Source organism: Mus caroli, chromosome 9 (genome assembly GCF_900094665.2).
Source record: "Mus caroli chromosome 9, CAROLI_EIJ_v1.1, whole genome shotgun sequence".
Lineage (NCBI taxonomy): Eukaryota > Metazoa > Chordata > Mammalia > Rodentia > Muridae > Mus > Mus caroli.
In genome coordinates this window covers 88,105,018-88,129,549 of record NC_034578.1, presented here as the reverse complement: position 1 = coordinate 88,129,549, position 24,532 = coordinate 88,105,018, and the positions used below count along the sequence as shown (strand labels likewise).

The 24,532-nt window shown below is 37.6% G+C and overlaps 1 protein-coding gene across 1 annotated transcript; it reads right to left on the bottom strand.

Moving 5' to 3' along the window:
• Nucleotides 1–332: 332 nt before the first annotated feature.
• LOC110301871 (phospholipid scramblase 2) lies at nt 333–23,209 on the bottom strand. Its single transcript, XM_021172561.2, has 8 exons — nt 23,188–23,209; nt 15,216–15,296; nt 9,624–9,856; nt 7,728–7,770; nt 6,618–6,838; nt 6,344–6,505; nt 2,427–2,588; nt 333–917 (listed from the first exon to the last, which is right to left on the bottom strand). The coding sequence occupies exons 2-8, from the start codon at nt 15,286–15,288 to the stop codon at nt 888–890; spliced, it is 924 nt and encodes a 307-aa protein (XP_021028220.1). The 5' UTR covers nt 15,289–15,296; nt 23,188–23,209; the 3' UTR covers nt 333–887.
• Between the last annotated feature and the right edge of the window lie 1,323 nt (nt 23,210–24,532).

The following is a 24,532-nucleotide window of genomic DNA, read 5'->3' as shown; positions in this document are numbered from 1 at the left end:
TCTGCTGTTGTGGGAATAAAAGCATCCTGATGTCCTAGGTAGGTTTTATTGCAAACTTGACAGAAATCTAGAGTCACCTGGAGAACAGCAGAGATCAAGTTGTTCTCTGGCCATGTCCACGATAGGATCTTGATTAATAATTGAAAGTAAGTAATGTCAAACATTATAGCAATAGTAAAGATGGTAAGTCCTGAAAGTCGCTGTTTCTTGGCAGCAAAATATGTCCTCATTCACCAAAAAACATTTCAGACTGGTGAGTCATAAACTTTTCAGTATAAAAAGTTAAAACAGTAGAAATTTTAATAAGTTCATTTAATGTTATTTTCTAAAGATGGAAGAAAGTACACATTATCTTTTCTCATTAGCATTTTATTGAATAGAATTTCCCAGGCAATAGTATCTTTTAAAAAGCTTTCAAAAATATATAATTTCAAAATAATAGGAGAATTTCTGTAAGAAATAAACTAACTAGGTTTGATAGTAAAGTACAATTTTATAATAAAATCAGCACTAACAAGGTTTAAATTGAACAAAAGATGAAAAATAAATCAAAGATTATGATTTAACTTACTTTTCCATAAAATGTTTTATTTTAAAACATACACTTTTCTTCGTCGTCTTCTTTTTTTTAACTTGAATTTGGTGAATTTTTTTAGAAGTGTATAAAGATAATTATCCAGGTCTATTCCAATAATGTAAAAGATAAACTAGCATTTGAAAATCAAAATGTTACATACTATGCTTCATGTATAACAGCTTGATTCTGAGAAATTTCAATGAAGAAATTAAAAAGCCCCAGGTCTCTCAATCGTATGATCTCCTTGTGTAGACTTCAGATCTTCTCTGTCCTCTTTCATTGGTCCCTACTGCAGGTCGGATTTCTGTTCCTACTCACAGCCTTCAAAAAACATGTAATCCTATATATAAAGAAAGATATAGAAATATTTTTTTCAGAGACAAAGAATGACCTAGTCTCAGATACAGAAGTCTAACAGCATCTAACACCCAAACTCTATGGATTATGCTCGTTTTCTAAACATGGGATCTTTCACCTGCCCTGGATCTGATTCAAATGTGTCCCCCAAATTACATCTAGATTTACTTTTCAAATGTAAACAACAACAACAAAAATGTTCTCAACCCTCTTCCCATTTCTCTCCATAAAATATTGGTTTTATTTAACCCTGTATAAAAATCAATCAAGCATAACTCAAATAAAAATCGGTAGTGAAAAAAATCTCAGAACCTGCTCATTTGGCTTCAAAAATGATTAATATGAGTAATCTGTGTTTACCAGTTAATTTGCCATACAGCCTTATTGTCCTACCTACATTATTTAAAAGCAAAGATCTTTTATCAAACCAGTTCATAAGGAAGCGACACAGATATGAATAGTTGTTTTTACTAAACACCACAATAAATCTTCCATACTACCAAATAGCCTGGTCATTTTTGTCATTTAATTGAACATCTTACAAATTACTTTTAATATAGTTTTCCTTGAATTGATGTCTAAACATGACCACGGTCAGTGTTATATGAAATCCTTTAAAGTCTCCGGTTTACTTTTGTCTTTATTTTTACTTCATATTTGTTTGGTGAAAGAACGTACACTTTGGGACTGCATAAGCTCTTATAATTGTTATTGTATCTCCAAGTCAATGATTAAGATATCTCATGTTTCAAATTTTCAGTGGATCTAGCTGGGAACTATACACAGACTAAAAACTTGGACAAACCTTTGAAGAGTTTAACTTACTAATTAAGGTGCAATCTGGTCAGGGAAAGTTTGTATGTACTAGGTATGTCTGTTGTGTAGCTAAGGTTGAGGACACTGTTTTCTTCCAGAACATTGCCTGCATATTAGAAACTTCTAGGGTACTATGAACCTATCAATTATGGATTTCTGATTTATTTGAGAAATTAGAAACACTGCTGAGATACCTAGGCATATAAATGTTTGTATTAATTTCTCTCTTGAATCCCTAAATACTCTAGAGGTTGGAAAATAGAGGTAGGACTGGATGAACAACCTTATTGCAACTTATAGTTATGCATTAGATGATAATTTAATGACTGAACAACATTTGCATTTTGACCACATTTTTTCCATATAAATACAGATTCAACACTTCCCCTAAGTTTCTAATTTTATGTTTTATTTTAAAAAGAAAAACCTGAATGGCAAAAGAAGAAAAAATCTGAAAAGTAAAATCTGTGCTTTGACTCATAACAAGATATTGACATATTGACTCATTAGAGTAAGGAGTCAGCGGTATCTGAATAGTAGGACTAAATGTAATTAAAGAGCTATGATAAAGTGGAATCTTGCATAAAACCCATGAGTGTCATCGGGTCACATTGGGATACTTATTTGCCTAGTCATTATCAACTCTTATAAGGAGGATGCTCAGGAACACACTCACTATGAGGAAGCAAGCACCAAGCGTCACAGCTTTCATCTTCACATCCAGGTCTAGCGGGAACTGGATCCCAAAGTTATCTGAATCCGTGAAGGCCTCTTTCACACAACCAGACCATTGCTTGGTGATCTTGCCAATTCTAGTCACTTCATCAAGAGACTTGATCTATGTATGAAAATAAAATCATACAGATTTGTAGAATACACATGGAAAAACCTATTTTCATACTTGAAGTAAAATCAGATGAATGTTTTATTACAATTATCTTCAAAGTGTTTCTTTTATTAAAATTTTAAAAAGCTATTGGGAAGACAATAGATGGGACTTCTGTTAGGTTACCTGCTTTGAGAATCTTAACTTTCACATAGGCTGACAGTTTAAACATGGCAGAGGCTCATTGTCATCCACAGAGTCGGGTGGTAGGGGAGCAGGGAATGAAATGCAACAGCCCAGAAAGACCTAACAACCATGTGGTGACTGGAAGAACCCAACAAGATGCTCCATGAGAGACAGCCAAGGCACATAGATATGAGTTAGGTATGGAGAACTAGTAGGGTGTAAAGAATGCAAGAAGAAAGGTATGCAAAGTCAGTACTTCCAATATGAAAAGGTTCTGATTCGGGGGTCCTGTGGGAGGAAATACCAGGTCCCCAAAATATACTAGAACAGACTGAGCCCAAATTAAATCTGCTCCATAAAGGGCACATAGATGCTCACAAAGGAATGAACACAAAGGCTTTTGCCAAATGAGGAGGAAAAGGTGTCCTGTCCAAACCTGCAAAGGTCACCAAAGATGGGAACGGGAACAGACTCCTTTAAAGTCCTTGCCCCAGGCAGGATCCACCAAGTAATCAAGGGACCTTAGAGGTAGTCACAGATGATGTGACTGGAGGAGGGTGGCACCTCAATGTGTTGAAGTCTACCTCTACCATGAATGGAAAGTCACAGGTTACTGCTCAGAGAGTAGCCCTTGCATTCCATTCCCAGGCTAGGCATAGCACATTTTCTGCTCCTTTAGAACTGGGTTTGCTTGGGTGTCTAATTTGATGACAGGGTGTGACCGAGGACTTGAGTGTTCACCATGGCCAACTGGCTTGGCCTATATGTGCATCCAGTGAGTAGTATCACACAACAAGACGCTATGGCCACAGTCCTAGGACACACTTTTCTTGAGCAGATGGGATGTCACTGTATGGTCCAAGTTAGAGCCATCTGCATGAGCTTCATCCATGCCCAGAAACGTGGCTGTCCTAAAGGCCATAATGTGAACACAGTGCTGTCTGTTTGAAGTCATGAACCATTACAGTTGTATCAGATATGGCATTATGATAAGCTGCTCTATCACTTTATATATTATGTACAATAGCTGTCATTTAAACATTTATGATCAGTCATAAATCATCATATATATCTTTGAAGTATAAATTATATGATGGAAGCAAAGTGGCAATTTGCCAGCATCATAAACCCAATACTCCATGGAGAAACACAAGCACATTTACCATATTTTACAAAGCAAAACCTTAAAGCTAACTGAATTTTATTTCTAATGTACATGCAATCTTATTGGTGAGGATCAGAAATGTGGATTGTAAACTACACTGCAAAGTAACCAGAACATAGGTATTTTTACCTACATTTGAGAATATTTTTAAAGGTGTGTGTGTGTGTGTGTTTGTGTGTGTGTTTGTGTGTGTGTGTGTTTAAACTTGTACAGCTTGGTGTAGGTGCAGAAGTCTGAGAAACAACTTAGAGATGTCATTTTTCTTCTTCCACCATGTTAGTCCTGTGGATAGATCCTCAGGCTCGGTAGCAAGCACCTTTGGCTGTTAAGTCTCCAATTCAGATCCCAGGCAGAATTTTAAACAGGACATCTGAACAAGGAAATTTCATCTCCAAATGAATGGCCTAGCATAACTCAGCGTTCTCCTGTTGTTAGTGGCTCATACTACTGTTTCTTATTTTTAAGATACGAACATTACCATCACAGCTTCTATAGAAATGGAACAAATGGGACTTTCTAAGGTCTGTCAAAGACAAGACCTAGATGTAGTCATTCTAAATATACAATAGAGGTTGTATCCCATTTAAGGCATTGTGTATTTGAAGACATCCATGCAGACAGATGACACAATTAAACTTAAAATCCCTAAGAATATCACAAAACTCCAGAATTTTTATTAAATTAAGCACATGCCAACAAAATTTCACTTAATGTTGTTTCTTGATCTAAATGAAAAATCTACCATAACTTGAAACTAACTACAACTACCTTCTGATTCTCAAAGAAGCATAATATGCTGTATGAAGAATTATCATTACAAATATTCATAAGTATTTTCATCTGTACATATCATATAAACATTTCTCTGTCGCTTGTATTTTCTTAAAACGTCTCAGGTCTTCCCTCAAGACCATGAATTTTGTTAGAAGAGAAAAGCTCCCTATACCCTCCCCCCACCCTGCTCCCCTACACACCCACTCCCACTTCTTGGCCTTTGGTGAAGTGAGTTGAACAGTGCTAGGTAATGAAATGAACTGAGATAAAGGCTGCCCAGATCAGGTGACTGCTTTAGGCTATGGCATAAAGGCTGCTTGATCAGCTAAGTGAGAGAACACAAGGTCAGGTGTCTGTGACTGAACCCTAATAATGAGCTTCTGTAATGGACATTGTGGAGGGTGTGCAGGAAGTTGACTCATACCCAGGCAGGTGGAAGAGGACAGCCTGAGGTCTTAGCTCACATTACTGGGACTAGGGTGTAATTTATAACTTAAGCCCTGTTTATTTCAGGGATTTTTTATTCCAGATACTAAAACCACAGTTCACTCTGGGTAATGGAAAATTTGGAAAATGGAACACCAGAGAAGAGAGATGTGTCTTGTAAACATCTCACATTGAAACTATCATTATACCAGTGGGGTTTTGATAGGAATTTCAAATAACAAAAGGTGTGTGCTTGACCAAGAGCTTTTGAGGTTTATAATGCAGAATAAAAGCACAAAGAGTAAGAACCTGGGGATAAGGGGTTAAGAGTCTTGGATACTCTCAGGTATAAAATGATTAATACTGTGTTAACAGAGCTCGCTATCCCTCTCTCTCCCACCCTCTCTCCCCATGTGTGTGTGTGTATGAGTGTGTGTACATGAGTGTGTGTGTGTGTACATATGTGGGAATGGAGGCCAAAGGAAAAATTTAGGAATTTAGGTGTCTTCTTCTATCACCTTTTTGTTGTTTTTGTTTTTGTTTTTGTTTTTGTTTTTGTTTTTGTTTTTTCGAGACAGGGTTTCTCTGTGTAGCCCTGGCTGTCCTAGAACTCACTCTGTCGACCAGGCTGGCCTCGAACTCAGAAATTTGCCTGCCTCTGCCTCCCAAGTGCTGGGATTAAAGGTGTGCACCACTATTACCAGCACTTCTATCACTTTCTAACGTATTATTTGAGACCAGGTCCCTCCTGCCTGAGCCTGAGTAGTTCTTATTGAAATAGACCAGTTGGCCAACAAGCCTTAGGTAGCCTTATTTCCCCATGCCCCCAAATTGGGATTAGAGGTACAAACCTACACACTTTGGGTTTTCTTAGGGATGCTGGGATGCAGATTCAGGTTCTTATATTGTACAGCAAAAGGTAGAGCCATTCAGCCAGTTCAAAAGTAAAACCTATAAAATATTAAATGCTGGATATTTTTCTTTTTCTTCTTATACATTTATTTATTTGAATTGGCCTCTTTTTTGCATGTCACTGGGGATACTCTGCACTAACCTTTAATAAAAGTAATGATCTTTGCTCTGAATAATTAAGTGAACATTTGCGAGGTGGGTACACATCAAGTCACACTAGTTAGGTAATTCATTAGTAATATCTTATAGGAATATATTATTTTCATGTCAGGAAAACACATCCTGTGGACATTATATTTCTTACCTCAAAGTCAATATCTGAACAGCAGGTGCATGCAACACACGGACCAACTACTTTTAGAACATTCTCCCTCTTGTCGTTCTGAAGAGCGAGCTTTGGCAGACATGGGTGCCAGGTCTGAGTCACATAACCTACTGGCACCCCAGGAGGAGCCTGGATTTCTATCTACAAAGGCAAGAGTGCACATTTCATGTAACCATAGTCATACCATCCAGGTTTAATCCATACTTGAAAACTCTTGTTTCTTCTCAAGCTGCTATGGTTACTTGACACTGACCTCCTGGAGGCAGCAGGGGAAGCAGCAGCTACTGCATCTCAGAGGTCTCTCCAGAGTCATGACTTCTTGGCCCAGATGATCCAGGATTCTTAAGGTGAAAGGTCTAGACGCTTCACAGCAATTTCGAGTACAGCAGTCAGTATCTTCCACTGCAACATAAACCATCTGCCCGAGGCTGTTCTTGATTTCAAATTTGTTATTTGTTTCAAAGCCTGTTAAGACTGATAACATATGGGAAAAATCACATTCACCACTTTGTGAGGAATAGTGGCTCACTCGTGAGGTAACAGGGGGATGGTGTGCCTGGGCTTACGTGGAACAGCAGAAAAGGAGAGATAGGCAGTGTAGAGATGATCTGCACTCAGGAAATGGCAGTGGGAAAGGAGGAAGAACATTCAGGTAAGAAGGAATGAAGTCCATATGGGAGACCTNGAAAGAGAGCAATCTGTGTCTTCAACTCCATGTACTCTTGTCACAAGGGGGCTTTCCTGAGTATGGTCATCCAGTGCTGAGGGGAAAGGTAAGGCTAGATATGAGGATAAATGTCCAATAAACTCATTTAGGAAAGCATTCCTTTGGTGCTTACAGAGTGATTGTTCTATTTAAAGTCTGTGAAAGTTTTAATCAATAGTTGAAGAATATATATATGTATATATATAATCAATATTTGACAAATATACACATACAAATATAAATATAAACGTATAAACACACATATATACATATAAATACACACACATCCTCTATGAGAGCTGAACCACTGCTCGAGGTTCTGGCAAGTCTCAAGCTGGTCACACACTGACAGAGAGTTGCTAAGAGGTAGAAGTTAAGGGAAGGACTAGGTTCGTTTAGTACACACAGAGTAAGAGAGAGTAAGAGTTGGCTGTTTCCTTTCTAACACATATCTCAAGGGTACACATGTCCAGCCCAGGAAGTTCTGACTCCTACTTCTCAGAAGTGGACAGGAGATAACATCTATAATTTCTTTTCGTGTGAGGAGAGACATCTGTGACCTCCTAATTGAATCTTCCACCAAAGACTGCTGTAGAAGACGCAACTATATGAACTGCTTCTATCTCTAAAAATACCATTGTCACAATGGATACATACCTTCTAGAAGTTCAACTTGCTGATGAATCAGAAGCTGATCTATCTGTTAAAGAAAAAGGAAAAGATAGATGGAATCTGTTATCGATCCTTAATATTATCAATATTTCACAATTTACATTACTTTTTGGGTAGCATTAACTTTTATATTTTAATGGCAAACATTTATTTTAAAATACATTTATGGGGCTGGAGAGATGGCTCAGTGGTTAAGAGCACTGACTGCTCTTCCAAAGGTTCTAAGTTCAAATCCCAGCAACCACATGGTGGCTCACAACCATCCATAATTGGATCTGACGCCCTCTTCTGGTGTGTCTGAAGACAGCAACAATGTACTCACATATATAAAATACATTTATTTTTATGTGTATGAACGTTTTGCTTGCATGTATGTAAGTTTGCCACTTGTATTCAGTACTTACAGAGGCAGGAAGTGGGAGTCAGGTTCATCAGAACTGGAGATAAAGATGGTTGGAAGTAGCATGTGTGTGTTGGCAACCAAACTTGGGTCCTCTGCAAGACTAGGAACTGATCTTAATTCCTGAGCCATTTCTCCAGCCCCAGCATCAGTGTGTTTAAATTGTTCATTAGAAAATGAGAATTTTTAGGCCATATAACGCTGATTTATAATGTAATTCCCATAAAATTACAAAACAGTGGTCCTTCCAGAAGACAAGATTGATTGATAATGGATGTATATATTTAGATAATTTTTATAGGATGCTATCACTTATTGTAAGTGGTAACGTTCCTTGATATTTTATTTGCCCATATTAAATTATACATATTCCAGGGTATTTTTTTTAAGATCAAAATCTTCTCTTTTTTCCTCTGTTTAAATATTCTACTAAGTCCAATTAGTACAGCCCATGTGTGTGAAGGTGTCAGGGTATCTACAGGAGCATGGGAAGTCAATCTGTAACCATGCTCTCTAGAAAGAAATAGTCTCCTTCCCTCAGCAGGTACCAAAATTTAGGGATGAGATCTCAAGAGCTGCTCCAGGTTCAATGGAGGAAATTTGGCCAGCTTCTCCTTCTTGGGCATTTACAGGCAACCAGAGCTGCTGTGTGTGCACAAACAGAAGACTGCATTCTACAGTTCCCCTCCTTATTCTTCTACTTCTCCCTTCTATCTGCCTCTGTCTGTGCAGTTGATCCTGAGCTTTGGTTGGTATGTGTATGTCAGTCAAGAAAGATGTCCTCTATAGGGATGAGAATTCACGATGACTGACATTTCTGAGTTTGCTGTTTGAGTGCACATGGAACATGCTATTGCCGTGTATGCCAGAGAGACTGAGAACAACTTGGCTACCACAGGGTCATCTGGGTGTGTTCCTGGATTGGAGGCACCCTACAGCCCTCATTATTTCACTGATTTATATACTTCACCCTACGTTATTATGAGTTCTTAATAAGCTTCATCCTGCTAAAATTAATTGACATCAGGTTTTGGGGTAAAACCTGTTTGTGCTCAGTAATGAAGTCCACATTTAAAAGTAAGTCACAATGACTCTTCCTTGGTCTTTGAGCCTGGACAAAGCAGATATTTTCTTGACAGTAGCTTCCAATTCTGAAAAGAACGGTGATAATTATTATCTTGCCCATACATCACAGATTTTCTATAAGGATTAAACTAGAGATGATAACTAGAATAATGTTTAATTAATCCTAACAGCCAATGGCCATTGGCTGTTATCACAGACTAAATTCACAGGAACAGAAAACACAATTATCTCACATTGATATTCTTCTTAAAAAATGATACTCATCTAGGGGAATTATGAGTACCCAGAGGGCATATAGGAATATGTCATGCTTTGGTGAATGAATCATTTGTTGTTCAAGTAAATTAGAAGTAGAAATACAGTTTTTATTTCCTTTGTGAGTTCTATAGACTTACCTGATTTAAGTATTCTAGCCCAGGTGGGCAGTTCAGAATAGGTGGTGGTGCTGGCATCCACTGGGTGTTTGCAAGGACTATCGTCTGATTATTTTGAATAGGAAGTCGTGTAGCAGCATAACCTTCATGTCCAGATGTTGAGACTGTGTAGCCAGCCTGAGGTCCTGGATAACCAGACTGGGGAACTTGGTAGTTAGTCTGGAGTGTGGGGCGTCCAGTATGCTCTGGAGGTCCTGGAATAGGAGCAAAAACAGTGATTTTCGACTTCATAGAGAAAAGATATCAGCAGTTCATGTGGATTTATCTATCCCAGACATCTACCAAATGATCTCTCCATCCAGAAATTATGTGTCTATGAGGTTTAAGACTTTTCAGTGCAGTCCTGTGATTTATACCTGCTTCTAATTAGGAAGGATGAAGAATAAACACCCATGTTGATTGCTATAATATTCACAATACCAAAGATGTGGAATCAGCCTAGCTACCTACCAACCAGCAGATGAATGAAGAAAATTTTACACACACACATATTGACATTATGTATATGAAATTAGATATACTTATAATCAATATGGATATGCATATACATATATATATGAATTATAGATATAAACAATGAAGGTTTAGTCAGTCATAAAGAAGCATAAAACATCTGTAGGAAGATGTATGAAACTAGACATCACCATACGGGACATAAGCCAGAGGCACAAAAGTAAGTACCTTTATATTGTATAATAAAGAATCTTTTGTAGAATTTAAATTTAAGAAACGTATGTGTATGTATGTCCACACATACACATATGTAATCTTCCTTAACATATACATGAATTCTACCACTATTGCTACACTTAAGTATTTCTAAGATGCCTGTTCTAAATGCTGAATCTGAGCACTCTGTTGTAACATGCTCTACTCCTATTGATTGGTACAGTAAGCAATCACACGCTCACTATAAGATAAAAGCTTATTTAGCTTCTTGTGCTACTTTGCCTCTCAGCTACAAAGTTTTTTTCCTCTAACTGATCTTACTTCACCCTTTTTAAAATATCAAAATGTCTTTCCCCCAAAACATATGGTACTAAATTATAAAATTTAAATATATTGCACCCAATGAATTGTTTATATATTTTTAAAGATTTATTTATTTTTATTTCATGTGCATTGGTGTTTTGACTGCATATATGTCTGCATGATAGTGTCAGATCCGCTGGAACTGAAGTTACAGACAGTTCTGAGCTGACTTGTGGGTGCTGGGAATGAATCCCAGGTCCTCTGGCAGAACAGCCAGTGATCTTAACTGCTGAGCCATCTCTCCAGCCCTTGTTTAATTTTTATTAACAGAGACCTAGTAATTCCTTCTGTGAAGTGTGTAGTAAATTGCTCAGCAAAATGATGGACTTTATTATGACTTTTTTACACCTGTATATCATGTCATTTCAATTTTTTCATCTCCTCCCATTGAAATGAATATATATAAACAAAACTGGAATTAATAAAAACAAAAACAAACAAATAAAAACTCTAGGCAATCTGTCAATCTAGGCAGGTAATTGTAATGTGGTAGAATGTTGTCACCTGTATTCCAAGGCTTCATAAAAGTAGCAAGCTAATGTTTGGGGTTCAATGACACCTGTTTTTAGGGACATGTTCTGGGCCCTTAAGGTTGACTAGCAACTCTGTGTTCTACCCTCCAGCTGAGAGGACTATCAGGCTCACCAGTTTTAGTAAATAGGTATTCGTCTAAGTCTTCCCACACACTTTCAAGAAGAAGTGGTGAAAACCATCCTTAGGTCTTCATGTGTAGGAGGGACTACTTGGTGGCATGCTAGAATTGTCATATTCTTCCCTAGACTTCTTTGTCTTGAGAAGTAAACTCTGAGCCTTTGTTTTTGTCTTACATTCTGTGCTTCTCGCTGTCACTAAGGATGACTCTGGGTCATAGTGATGGTCTATCTGATTATTGGGCTTTAGAAAAAAATTTTATCTCACCTCTGAAATTAACTTCAATATGCTCTCTTTTTATGACTTCTAGTTTTATACACACATAATATATATGTATATTATGTATATATATATATATATATATATATATATATATATATTATGTGTGTGTTTGTGTGTGTGTGTATGGTTTAGACCAACAACAATTTAAAAACTTAGATTAGCAGACCAAATGACAAAGTTGCATTGTGACACTGACATACTTATATATCAAGTCCTTTGCTGCCAGTTCATCTACTATCACCCTCTTGTATACCATCCTCTATATTTCCACTGGTTCTGATTAGTCCCCAGAATAGCTGGGCCTACATTTCCATTTTATATAGACATGTTTCTTAAATCTAGATTACACTACATTATTATTATTATTATTATTATTATTATTATTTTATTTTTATTAAACAGAAATGTTTGTCTTTGGAACTCTGGCTTGTATCTCTTCTCTCTGTCTCTTGCTTACTCAGACATATACAAACACATGTCTCTGTCTCTGTCTCTCTGTCTGTCTCTGTCTCTCTGTCTCTCTCTGTTTTGTTTGTTTGTTGATTATTTTTAGATGTCTCACTATACTGCCCTGGCTGGCTTGTCTTAAGCTTGCTATGTGGGCCAAATTGGCACAAGACTCACAGAGATCCATTATTCTCTGCCTCTCAAAGTTCTAGGATTAAAGATGTGCACCACCATACTCAGTCTGGCTTGTATTTTTAAACATGGTGCTGTCTAGTTTTATCCATCTTCTATAAATGTCATAATTTCACTCTCCTTTCTAATTGAATAAAATGTGTGTGTGTGTGTGTGTGTGTGTGTGTGCATGAGAGAGTCAGAGAATGCATGTGCATGTGCATGTATGTGTGTGTGTGTGTGTGTGTGTGTGCATGTGTGTATATGTTTGGTTTTATTCATCTACTGATTAGCCTCTAGGATGACTCCATATTTTGGTCATTACAAATAGTATAGTAATCACCATGGATAAATGTTTGTGGTATGCTGACTTAGATTCTGTTAGGAGGGAAATCATGCGATAGTTCCATTTTTAATTTTTGGAAAGGCCTCTAGTACTAATTTTCTTACTGACTGCATTAATGTACTAGCAGAACGTAAGTCCCCATCCCCAGCTCATCATTTACTGCTGTTTTCTTCAAGTGGACCATTTAGAATGGAATGACATGGGATTTTGATGTAGTGTTAATTTTCATTTCCCCAATGGCTAAGGCCGATTGAATTCAAATAACTAAAGTAAATACAGTTTTAAAAATAAGATATATAAGTATTCAGTAATGATATAATAATGCTTTAACTTTAACACTTGCAATTTATAATTTCCACATCAAGTAAGCTTTGCAGAGGACAAATTAATGGCAGGTGCTGCAGTAGATCTGAAAGACTTTCACATAACTTCTAGTACACTTACAGAAAGGATTTCATATTTATGTGACAGGAAAAGTTTTAGGAGAGATGGCAACATATGAGGCAGTTAGTTTACATAGATTTTATTTATGCTGATACGTAAGACAGGAAAATGAAAACACTTTATAAAATAATGTGGTGAGAAATGTTCCATACGGAAAGAGAATGTCTAAATTATGACTGTACATGAATTTAGCCTTACTGCTAAAGAGGGGGAAATCTTTAACTGTGACATCAGGGAATGGCTAAGACAACAGGAAGTAGTTCACCTGGTCCCTTATGAAGCAGTTTTGAGTGTTACTCAGGCATACACTGGCAGAAATGGAGCAGTCTAAGGAATGAAAGCTTGAGGCTACCTCCAGATAGCTATAAGTACAAAATGCAGATCTGGAAGTCTCATCCAAGCTCCCTGGACCTAATTTTCCAGAGTGTTAGGGCAACCATAATAGTACAGTGGTTCCTAAGTCCCTACAGGATAAAGGTTCTAGAGAAGCCATTTGGATGGAAATCCAATGAACAGTATTTCTTTGACCTGTGCATATCTCTCATAGACACAAAATCACTACTGTATTGCCTGAAATCCTAATTCTATAAAATGTCATAAAAGCTACCACATCTCATTGCATAGGGAATAATGACAAGAGATTTGTATATACAAGTTCAATACAAATAATGTTCTGTTTATATTTGGTTGATTGTATTTTGGCTGAATAATTTTGATTGTATTTGGTTGAATCAGCAGACATGGGCACAAAACACTGTTTCTTAGATCCTTAGATCTTATCATCCTTAGATTAACCAGCCTAAATATGGCAATCCCTTGCTTAGAGCAATGCCTCTAACTCGGGAATCTTTACATTTTAAGTCGTCATCATTCTCACCCCATTGTTATATGAAGACATATCCTATTTGTGGTCTTGGAACTTAGAAACCGTACCAAGCTACTCTTTCTAATACATTCCAAGCCATATACTAACTGAATTTAACATGTATTCCTAGTTTAAATTAGCTGTAAGGTTAATTAATCTGTTCTATGTGTGCCTGGGTTAAATGATGGACATGCTGGGAATTCTCCAAGCACTTTATCTATACGAACTCAGAACAGATGTTCTCAACCCAGGGCTCACAATAGAATCACCTTGCTATTTGGAAATCGCCAGTCATTGTTTAAAGGAGTGATTTAATTTCCCGAGGAAGATCCTCTGTATTAGTATTTTTAAATGAAAATTAATGACAGCTACAGATGAGAACTTCTGCCTTAGAGCTCTGGAGCTTAGTCAGCTCATATTCCTTTAATTACAAACATCTGGATAAAGATCCTGGACCCACAGGGAGTTTTCTAAGACAATTACACAGGCCATTCAACTCCCAGAGCCAATCTGTTTACTCAGAACACAAAAGGCATGTACCCCTCCTCACAAGCAGAACATCTTTGATATTCGTCCCCAGGGTGCTCACGGAGGAGCTGCATAGCCTGCCACTGGTAAATCAGGTACACCATCAACATTGGCATTTACAAAGATCCCATGATGCTGACAATAGCATCTGCCTAGATTTCAGAGAGTTTAGTGTTTGAAATGATAAATGCACATCCTCGTATGTGTAATATGTGACTCACTTCCTTTTTTCTTTTAACCAGAAAATAACATGCAGCACGAACAGAAGAGGAGAGCCTTCATATGCATTACACAGTGAAAGTGATGGTTACTTTGAGCTAGCGACGTTTCTGTAGTGGGCAGCTTCCAGCCTTAAGATTTTATTCTTTTTCACTGGGTACAATTACTTCCAAAGACTTTATGGCACAAAAACCACCCACAGTTAGATTTTGGAAAATACCATCACATGAAACAATTTTCAGCACAGGGGAACAGCCAATAAAAGATTTTACTTATTATCTATCAAGATTTAATTTATTTTCAATCTTATATTTCATGAGTAAATATAGACTCATTGGTTCTATTAGTTTGTCATATCAGTTATGCTCCTTTATAAATAAGAATTAATTCATTGGAAAAAAATGCTTATTCTAAAATAAAACAAAACCTAGGCCCCCAGTGTTTCTTTGAAGCAAGTTTAAGAAAAAAAAATTAATAAAAATGAAGGCATGATCGCTTAATCTTTCTTTCTCTCTCTTTGGAACATCAATTGATCAGTAATATTTTTCTTCTTCAATGACTGCTTTACCTTGGACTGCTGCTGGAGGATACTGAGGGGCATACACAGCTGGCAAGTATGTTCCTGAGCGAGGAGCCTCCATTTGCAAGCCTGCAATTCAGGAAGGAGCACAGACATATTAGCTTAAAGGAAGAAACAAAACAAAACAAAACAAAACAAAACAAAACAAAACAAAACAAAACAAAACAAAAACCAAAAAAAGCAAAGCAAAACAAAACAAAAAAACAGTGCACAGTGCCAAGATAATATGCTTGAAACACGCAGAGTAAACGCAACACATTTAGGTGGTGTGCCTGTAAAAGAGCCAACATGTAACAGAATCCTATTTGCAGCAACTTCTTTTCTAGATAGCTTGAGGCAACTCAGTTCCCGGGAATGAATTCCCAAAGATTTCCAGATTGCTTTTGGGTTGCCTTCCAGAACAAAGATAATTTTAAAAGCACATATGGATAGGTAGTGGAAGAAGTAATAAACCTACCTGTGTGTGGTGACGGTACTGGTAGAAATGTGGACTTTTTTTTAAAAAATAAATTGTTTTCATTAATTCTTTGAGAATTTCATACAATGTATTCTTGCTATATTCACTCCAATTCCTCTCTTAATTTCTCCCAGGAGAGTACCATTGGAGTCAATGGTTTATTAAACTATGAATTAAGCATCTGTAATTTTTTAAGATTTATTTTTGGTTTTCTTAACTATGTGTGCATGAGAGAGGCATTGGATCCCCTGGAATTGTAGTTGGAGGTGGAGCTGGGAATCAAACTCAGGTCCTCCTCAAGAGTAGAAAGTGCTTTAAACCACTGAGCCTTTTCTCCAGCCTTGAATTAAGCATCTGTAATCATTGCCTTGAGAATTAATTTTAGTCTTGATGCGTCAGCTGTTAACCCACGTGCTGCTTATTCCGGGGCTGGAGTTTTGCTATCAATATTCACATTATGCAGTTCACATCTGTCTGTAACTCCAGCTCCAGTGGATCTGACTCTTGGCCTCTAGGTACCTGAACACATGTGTAAATGCACATACAGTCACACAGACAAACATGCATATAAATAAGAAATGCTTACTCTGGACCTGCCCTACTGACACTGAATTCTACAAAGTTTCTAAATTGCAACCAATTTATTTCTAAAAACTATATTCTTCACACATAATCTGAATGTTATCATCTATATATTTTGACTTGAATCATCTTGATATATTCACGAATGTTTCAACCTATTGCTTCTTCATAGTCATGTCTCTTTACGGAGTCATTGACCCATCTCAAGTAGTCAATAAATATGAAGTGAGCATCTTTCTGTGCTACTCTCAGTTGACTGGGTGACAATGGCTTTGCCATTACAAAAATTATGATATTATAGGCATTATATTTAGTTATAGAAACATGGCCTTAACATAGAAGTAAACAGAGGCTGGAGAGATGGTTGAGCAGTTAAGAGCACTGACTGCTCTTTCAGAGAGTCCTGGTTTAATTCCCAGCATCCACATGGCAGCTCATTACTGTCTGAAAATTCAGTTCTACATGATCAGATATCCTCGCACTGACATACATGCAGGCAAAGCAATAATGAATATGAAACAACCACTACAAAAAAAAAAAAGGGAAGGAAACATTCTGGCTTTTTAACTGGTATTTTCAGCATGTAATGCTTTTGTAGATTTTTTTAAAGATCATTCAACTCATTGCTTATGTATGTTTGTGAGAAAGGCTAGACTGAAGCCATTCTCCTTATTCAATTATTTCATAACAACTCAGCAGTATAGAGCTCATGGCAACCATAAATGTAGAAAACAAAGAATCCCTTGCCCAAATTGCTGTCACGTACCCTAAGGTATCCCATATCTCAAAATACCACCACCTCATTCCCATTAAAACCATCCTCTCCCACTTCTTTGTAGTAGATGAATGGCCTGGATGCTTAGTTCTCCTATCTGTTAGGCCTTCCTGCAGCCCTGACACTCACGCTGGGTCTCAGATCACATCTAAAAAGGAAACACACTGCAGCACTGATGGAAAGATCCATGCTAAACTGGCATGACACACTTTGCTGCCCCATAGCAATCCTCACTTTTTGCATAATATAAAGTGCATATATATATATATATATATATATATATATATATATATATATAACCAGGACCAGATGGACTCAGTAAGTCAGGAGCTCATATAAGCACACACANTATATATATATATATATATATATATATATATAACCAGGACCAGATGGACTCAGTAAGTCAGGAGCTCATATAAGCACACACACACACACACACACACACACACACACACACACACACAACTATATATCTGTGAAGCCAAAGAATTAAATATGCCCATACCCAAATGGATCTTTCTAAGCTGAAATGAACCACCCTGAAGCTTGTAAAGGATAATGTAACAAGTCTACATAAATTTTAAACATTTTAAAGCCTTTCATGAAAATAAGTCAATGCTGACATCGTTAATAAAGATCTACTTGGGGGAAATATATGGAATATGGTCCTGGAGATGGTCTCATATACTCATCAAGGCTGACTTGATAAGAGACACATTATTTTATTGTGAGTTCTACATTAACCAAGAGAAGGAGGGGCAAGATCATATCAGAAAAGCATTTTCTTTTTCTCTTTTGACGAGAACCTTAAAACTCTAACATGGCAAAATCTTTTGTTAAACACTTGATAGATACACATTTTACTTAAAAAAAATATTTAGAGAAAAAGCACAAAGCATCATGTTTGGCGTTCACTTAAGTCAGTGCTATGGAAATATACAAAGGTATACCTCTGAGGGCTTGTTAGAATAGACTGATTAATTACAATTATATTTTTTTAATTTGTGTGACTACAGTGAACTTTGTGTATATAAAATGTACACAGAAGCAGAAAACTGTCCAACTGAAATGCATTCTACATATATAATATGTGTACCAACAAGCCTAATATTTAGCTTTCCCAATGGCTATATGGGAAAAATTCATAGCATTGGATATTTTTGCATACATCTTCTCTGTTGTTGAAATATTGACATAGGCATTGGATTCTGTAGCATAAATATAAAAATGCATGGCTGAATGCCAGCACTTGAGAGGCAGAGGCAGGGGAATCTTAGAATTGGATTCTAGCCGTGTCTACAGAGTAAATTCCAGAACAGGCAGGGTTACAGAAAGAAACACTGGTCAAAAAATCAAAAATCAAAACCAAAACTAAAACCAAAACCAAAACTACAAAACAAAGCCAAACATTTCGGAAGAGAATAGGTAAACAAAATTAACTTAATAGGGAGAAAAACGAAAGCATTTACAGTATCTGCCCATGATTTAGAAGAGAAGACCTTCTGTGAATACAGCCCATTTTCACTGATTGGCTCAAACAAGATGCCTTGGAGTTCCATAGACTCGTGGGCTAGTGTTCTTCAGTTATCTGATTTAGCTTTATCTATCCAGTTAAACTTCTGGCTTTGACTCTCGTGCCATATGTAGTTTTCAGAAAGACCTGAAATTGGTGGCTGACCCAAGATGGTTAGCAATTTTCTTTTTTTTTTTTTAAATTAGGTATTTTCTTCATTTACATTTCCAGTGCTATCCCGAAAGTCCCCCATACCCTCCCCAACCCACTCCCCTACCCACCACTCCCACTTCTTGGCCCTGGCGTTCCCCTATACTGAGGTATATAAAGTTTGCACGACCAATGGCAATTTTCTAAAAGCCTTTGGGTGAAGAGTCCAGTGAACCAGAGGTAGAAATGGGTAGGACTCCTTATGAATGTGATATGTGACATATTTAACCTGTGTGTAAAGTTTTAATCTTCCCCAATTTTTAATAAGACATCATTCTTCATTGATAATGCTTGGCTAATGAAGGTTCTGAAAACTTCCAACAAATGTTAACAGCAATTCAAAGATGACTGACCGTTATTTTCACTTTGCCTCTTTGTCAGAAAAGTACACCTAATGGTAAATTATCAATGACTTCTATAAGAGATGTAGGTAAGTTTTCCTTATTTTATATTAAAATTTTCAAATTTTAATCTTTTATTTTCAATTGAGTTAACAGTTGAATTGGAATTATAACGTTTGGACTGTAGATCTATACATATGTATGGTAATATTTCTTATCTAGTTTTAAGAAAATCTCATCTATTGGTTTAGCTATGATAAACTGAGAAATCTAATGCAAATTAGAACCCAAGAGCATGCTGGGAAGTTGGAAATACATAAAGCTGTGTGTCAGGTGGACTTTAAGCTGTTGGTTGTCTCTGCCCTATATGCACCTAGTGGTAATAAACGAGGTTTACATTTCCAAGTGGGAACCACCCACTCTTTACGCGGAACAGATTCTAAAATATATTCTCTTCTTCCTACCCTGTTCCATTACTATGAGTCTTAACATAAGAGAGTGAGGAGGAGCACCTATTGCCAAAGGGCTGCAGAAAAGAGCCCGAGTGCCCTCACTGTATTAAAGACTTCAAATGCAGTAGGAATACAACATCACAGGCATTAAACTGTGAGTCGCCGTTCAAAGAGTGAGGTGCTTCTGTAAATATACCTGTACATGTGCCAATTAAAATAAGCAACTTGGTGATTGTCGAACAAAGCCAGCTACTCAATCAATGCTTTCTTTGTGTGCTAGTATACTGTTCTGTGTGCCATTATAATGATCTTTGGCTTTCTCAATTCTAATGGGTCTATTCTCAGGCATGTTACTCAGTTTTGGGAACAGCTGGGCATATGCTCGCCTACTTAAATGGTTAATAACTTACATGACACGATTGTGAAAAAAACTCTTAAAGAAGTATTACAAAAAGACTTTAGGTAGAGAAGAACTCTTCATGATGCATTTCTGAACTTTCTTGTAGCATTATCCTATGTTCTGTGCCATGTGAATCGTCATCACATGAGAACAGAATTTTAGGCACAAATGATCACACACATTTTCCAAACTATGATAAATGTTTGGGATGCTTCATTCTACTAAAAATCATAAGGCCACACTCATGTCCTGAGGTGCTTGATAATTTCTACCCTTTCCAAGCAAGGAGAAGGAGAGTGCTGTGGGAAACTGTTCATAATTTATACTATAGTAAAATCTTTCTAACCCATGCCCCAGAATTCAGAAAATTCTCTCATAGCTTTCAGAAAGTATTTGTGTAAAATCACAAAACTATTATGTCAATCAAATAAGAAAAAAGAGAGAGAGAGAGAGAGAGAGAGAGAGAGAGAGAGAGAGAGAGAGAGAAAGAGGTCTTGGCTACTTAATGAGAAATTACTAGTCAAGTTTAAGAACAAAATTCTCATCATAAGTCTATTCAATACTCAAGAGAAACCAGTTTCAACGTTTTAGAGATCATCACCAGAATTCTAAGTCTTTAATGTCCTATCAACAAGTGAAACTGGGACAGTATGTTGAGGGAAAGAGGAGTGAAGAGTAGGTCAGAAAGTGACCAAAAAATAATAAAAATAAGTTGCAAACCTAATAATTTTCATGTATTTCTGGCCATTTTTGTGCATACATGTTATGCATTTGAAAGGTTGATGTCCAAAAAGGACACAGACTTCAGCTGTTGAACTGTAGCTTGGGCGGCTGGTTCTCTGGAGCCAGAATAGTTGTCTATGCACAAATGTGAGCTAGATAAGAAGATGCCAGTGAGCCCTTGGGGGACACAGGGTAAGCCAGATGTGCTGAAATAGATAAATCTGCCTGAAGGAAATGTGGTCTTTGCAAGAAAGTAAGACTTTCTAGCAACATCTGACTAAAGGAGGAACAATAAACAAAACATGCTTAGATGCAATTAGCGGATCTTAGAGTATTTTATTCATAAACTTTGAATGTAGATTATATAGAAGCTAGTACAAAGTTCCACAAAAACCATAAAAGCTCAAGTCATTGAAAGAGAGGAGAGAAACAAGAACCGACTCAGTCCTTTTCATTTGGTCACTTCATTATCCCTGCAAACCCTCCGTGGACAAGCCTGTGCTTCCTTCTTCACTGTTCCAGATCATCTGGTTTCCTCCACATAACAGAAACTAAACCGATGAGGTAAAAGTAACTATTTGATAACATGTAGCTCCCTAATCACATGAATTAAGATGATTAACATCCTTTGTGCTTATTTGCTCAGTTCTCCAGAAGATAAGCACACACAAAACAAACTAAATCCATCAAGTTTTAGGGAGATTTCTTAGCAACTTCAATCAAAGCATCTTTCTTATGAAGGACAGAACAGCCTTTTAATTTGATCTGTTCTACTGGCCATGTTAATGCTCCTAAGGTAAGAAACAGTTTTAAGCGTTTAATAAAACAAAATTTAGAATAATAAACAAACATTAAATAATTAAATAAAAATAAATAAATAATAAAAAACTGTTGGTTTTAATTAACACCCAGACATTCAAACTGAGTGATATTAATCATAAGCTGTAGAGAGTGGGCATTCACACACATATTTACACAAACATTTCTTATTTAAGTATTTAAATATTTGACATAATAAAAGCCAACTGTCACCCAGTCCTTTATGGTAACAGCAGCCACTCTAACAACCTATACTAATTGATGTAAAATCAATTTAACCTGTTAGGTCTTGTACTAGACTTTAACTTGAATTCGTAACTAGAATTTGTTGCACAGTTTGTAAGAGTAGCTGAAGCAGTATACATGGAGAAACTGGTCCAGGGTCTGCAGATGTAAAGGAACTGAGAGAGGGTCACACTCAGGCAGCCTGAGTGGGCAGTGTGAGCACACACAGTCTGCTCTGTCTTTTCTGAGCACTTGGTACTATAAAATGCCAAGCCTAGTTTGGGTTCCAATTAATATTTATCCTTCAATAGCTAGCAGGCTTTGTGATATGTTTCTCTAATCCCCCTCCTCGATGGCCTTGATTAAGGATTGCACTTAACTATGAAATGGTGTTATTAAGTTGAACTGGGGCCTCATGTGATCTTTTCAGACAGGATGTGGTATGGGATGCTAGGTAGGAGAAAAATAAGTAGAAAAGAGCCATCTACTACTTCCCAGGTATTATTTATGGCATATGAAACTCTGTTATCTTCTCATTTGGTATCATAAGTGGCATAGCTCCTGGCTTAAAACACCCTGTACAAATGGTACAGACTCTGGCCAGGGGAATAACAAGCAGAGGCATAAGGTAATAGCAGTCACTAGACCAGAAATGGTATTCGTAAAAAGTTAATAAACTATGCTGCAAGAAAGAGGCAAGCAGACTCTCAAAACACCCTCTTAAAAGGGAATGTGTGTCTAAAACCGGTAAGAACAATTACTGGCCTTAACGCTCCTGCTTTGTCCACAGATATGCTGGTACTCCACTTGCTTGTTAAATAATATGGTTTATAGCTATAACTGTCTTTTGAGAGTGGCCCTTGGAGGTGAGCTATCTGGGCCATTAGAAGTTACTCTTGAACGTTTGTGTGAGACCTCCCAGGTAATGGCTCCAACTGCCAGCTGTCAAAGTCTGATTACTCAGTCATGAGGAGTCGAGGTACTTTGGCCCCTTTGTGTCTAAAATTAACGGGTTTGTTTGTTTGTTTGTTTGTTTGTTTGTTTTACAAAAGTACAGGAGGTGCCTCTGACCTCCAATGAGTTCAGATCCTTCTCCTAATAAAACAGGAAATTTTGTTTACAACCAAGAGGCTTGAAATGGAAAGACATAGAACACATAAAGGCAATATCCACTGGACAAATGAATAACTGGCTACTTGTTACAAGATACAGGAAAATAACCCAAAACTCCTACCTGCCCACAGACAAATCTGACTGAACTCCATTTTACCTCTCCAGGCAGAGGTACTTCCCTTGCCCCTGTGCCCACCTCCCCTTCCCAGTCACCTTCTTGGTCACCTTTCCTATCTTCCAGCTTAAATCCCCACCCTCAGATTTCTCTTTGCAGGGCTTATAAAAGTTCTGGGTCCGGTGAAGGTCACGGATCTCTTGAGAGGGACCGACCAGGGCTTCTGGCTTACCTTTCTCATGCAACTCCAAGTGAGGCGAATTCCTAGAATCCTGGCACCAGCAGCGACTCGGCTCTCCAGACTCCTCTCAGAAAGGCATAGGTGCTGCACTACTCCACTAGACTAAAGTCAGGGAGAAAAGCACCTTGACTATGAGGCAGTTTAGGTTTCGTTTCCTGAGTCTTTAGATTTCCTTTTCCTGACTGAAAAGATATGCTCCAGCAACCAAATTGAAACCCTGTCTGCGTTCTAAGTCCTTTGAGAATTGTTAGCTGCTCCTGGCAGAGGCTCTCAGTAGAAATGAATATCTGGTTTGTGCACAGTTCTGGAACACCAAAGAAACACTTACTGGCATTTCCTTTACTCTGACCTCCACTGCATTCTTCAAATGCTGGCACTGATTCAAAAGGAGACTCAGGAATGCTTTCCCTTCCTTCTTGTTTTGTTTTGTTTTGTTTTGTTCTGTTTTGTTTTGGGTTAGGAGAGTCAGAGCGCATATCCAGATAGACCTCAAATGCCTAACTTCTTATACTGAGTACCAGCAGGAGCCGGTATGACCACCAATATTATTTTTCCTTATTCTATTTTTGTCACAATCATGGGACAGTTGTTCACGTTCAGGTGAATGAGCCTCTTTGAGATGGAGTCTCCCTATGACTGTTATGGGTCTGGGGTCACTCAGAGATTCACCACGACCACAGGTAAGTTTTAATAAGAGGCTTTATTAAATACTGCCACCCGATATTCATGGCTCCAGAACAGCAACCGAGAGGGCTCCCCAGATGCAACAGCTAGTCATATCAAGCCAAACCCACAAGACTGCATGTGTTTTATATACCTGGAGGCAGATTCTAATTTTAACATACATATCTTGTAGATGTTCTCGTCATTGAGAAGAGTATGCAAGCTTAATTACAAAAGCTAGAAATAGTGTCCTTAGTGGGTCTCAAACCGGAGACAAAGGGCTGAGTTCCATTAACATATGAAACTGAATGCTGGCTACCAGGTTCTCCCTGCATCCCTCACTCCCTACCTGTTTCAGGGCCTGACTGCCATATTTGGTCTGGTACCCTAAATTCTCCTCCAGCCAACAGGCAGGGCTGCTCTTCCCTATAAAATCCAGTCATGTAAGTTACCTGGATGTGTTTTTGGTTTGCCTTGCTCTTTGGTTTGTGGTTGTTGTTTTTTAGGTGTTTTCCTTGTTTGTTTGCTTTGTTGTTGTTGTTTTGTTTTGTTTTCTTTTGTTTTATTTTTTGGTCTATCCTTTACCCTCTTGGCCAGTCTCTTGCTCCAGGCTATCCCCTCCTTAGTTGGCAGACCATCTCTTATCTCCCTTCTACTGCCTTCCTCTTCCCCT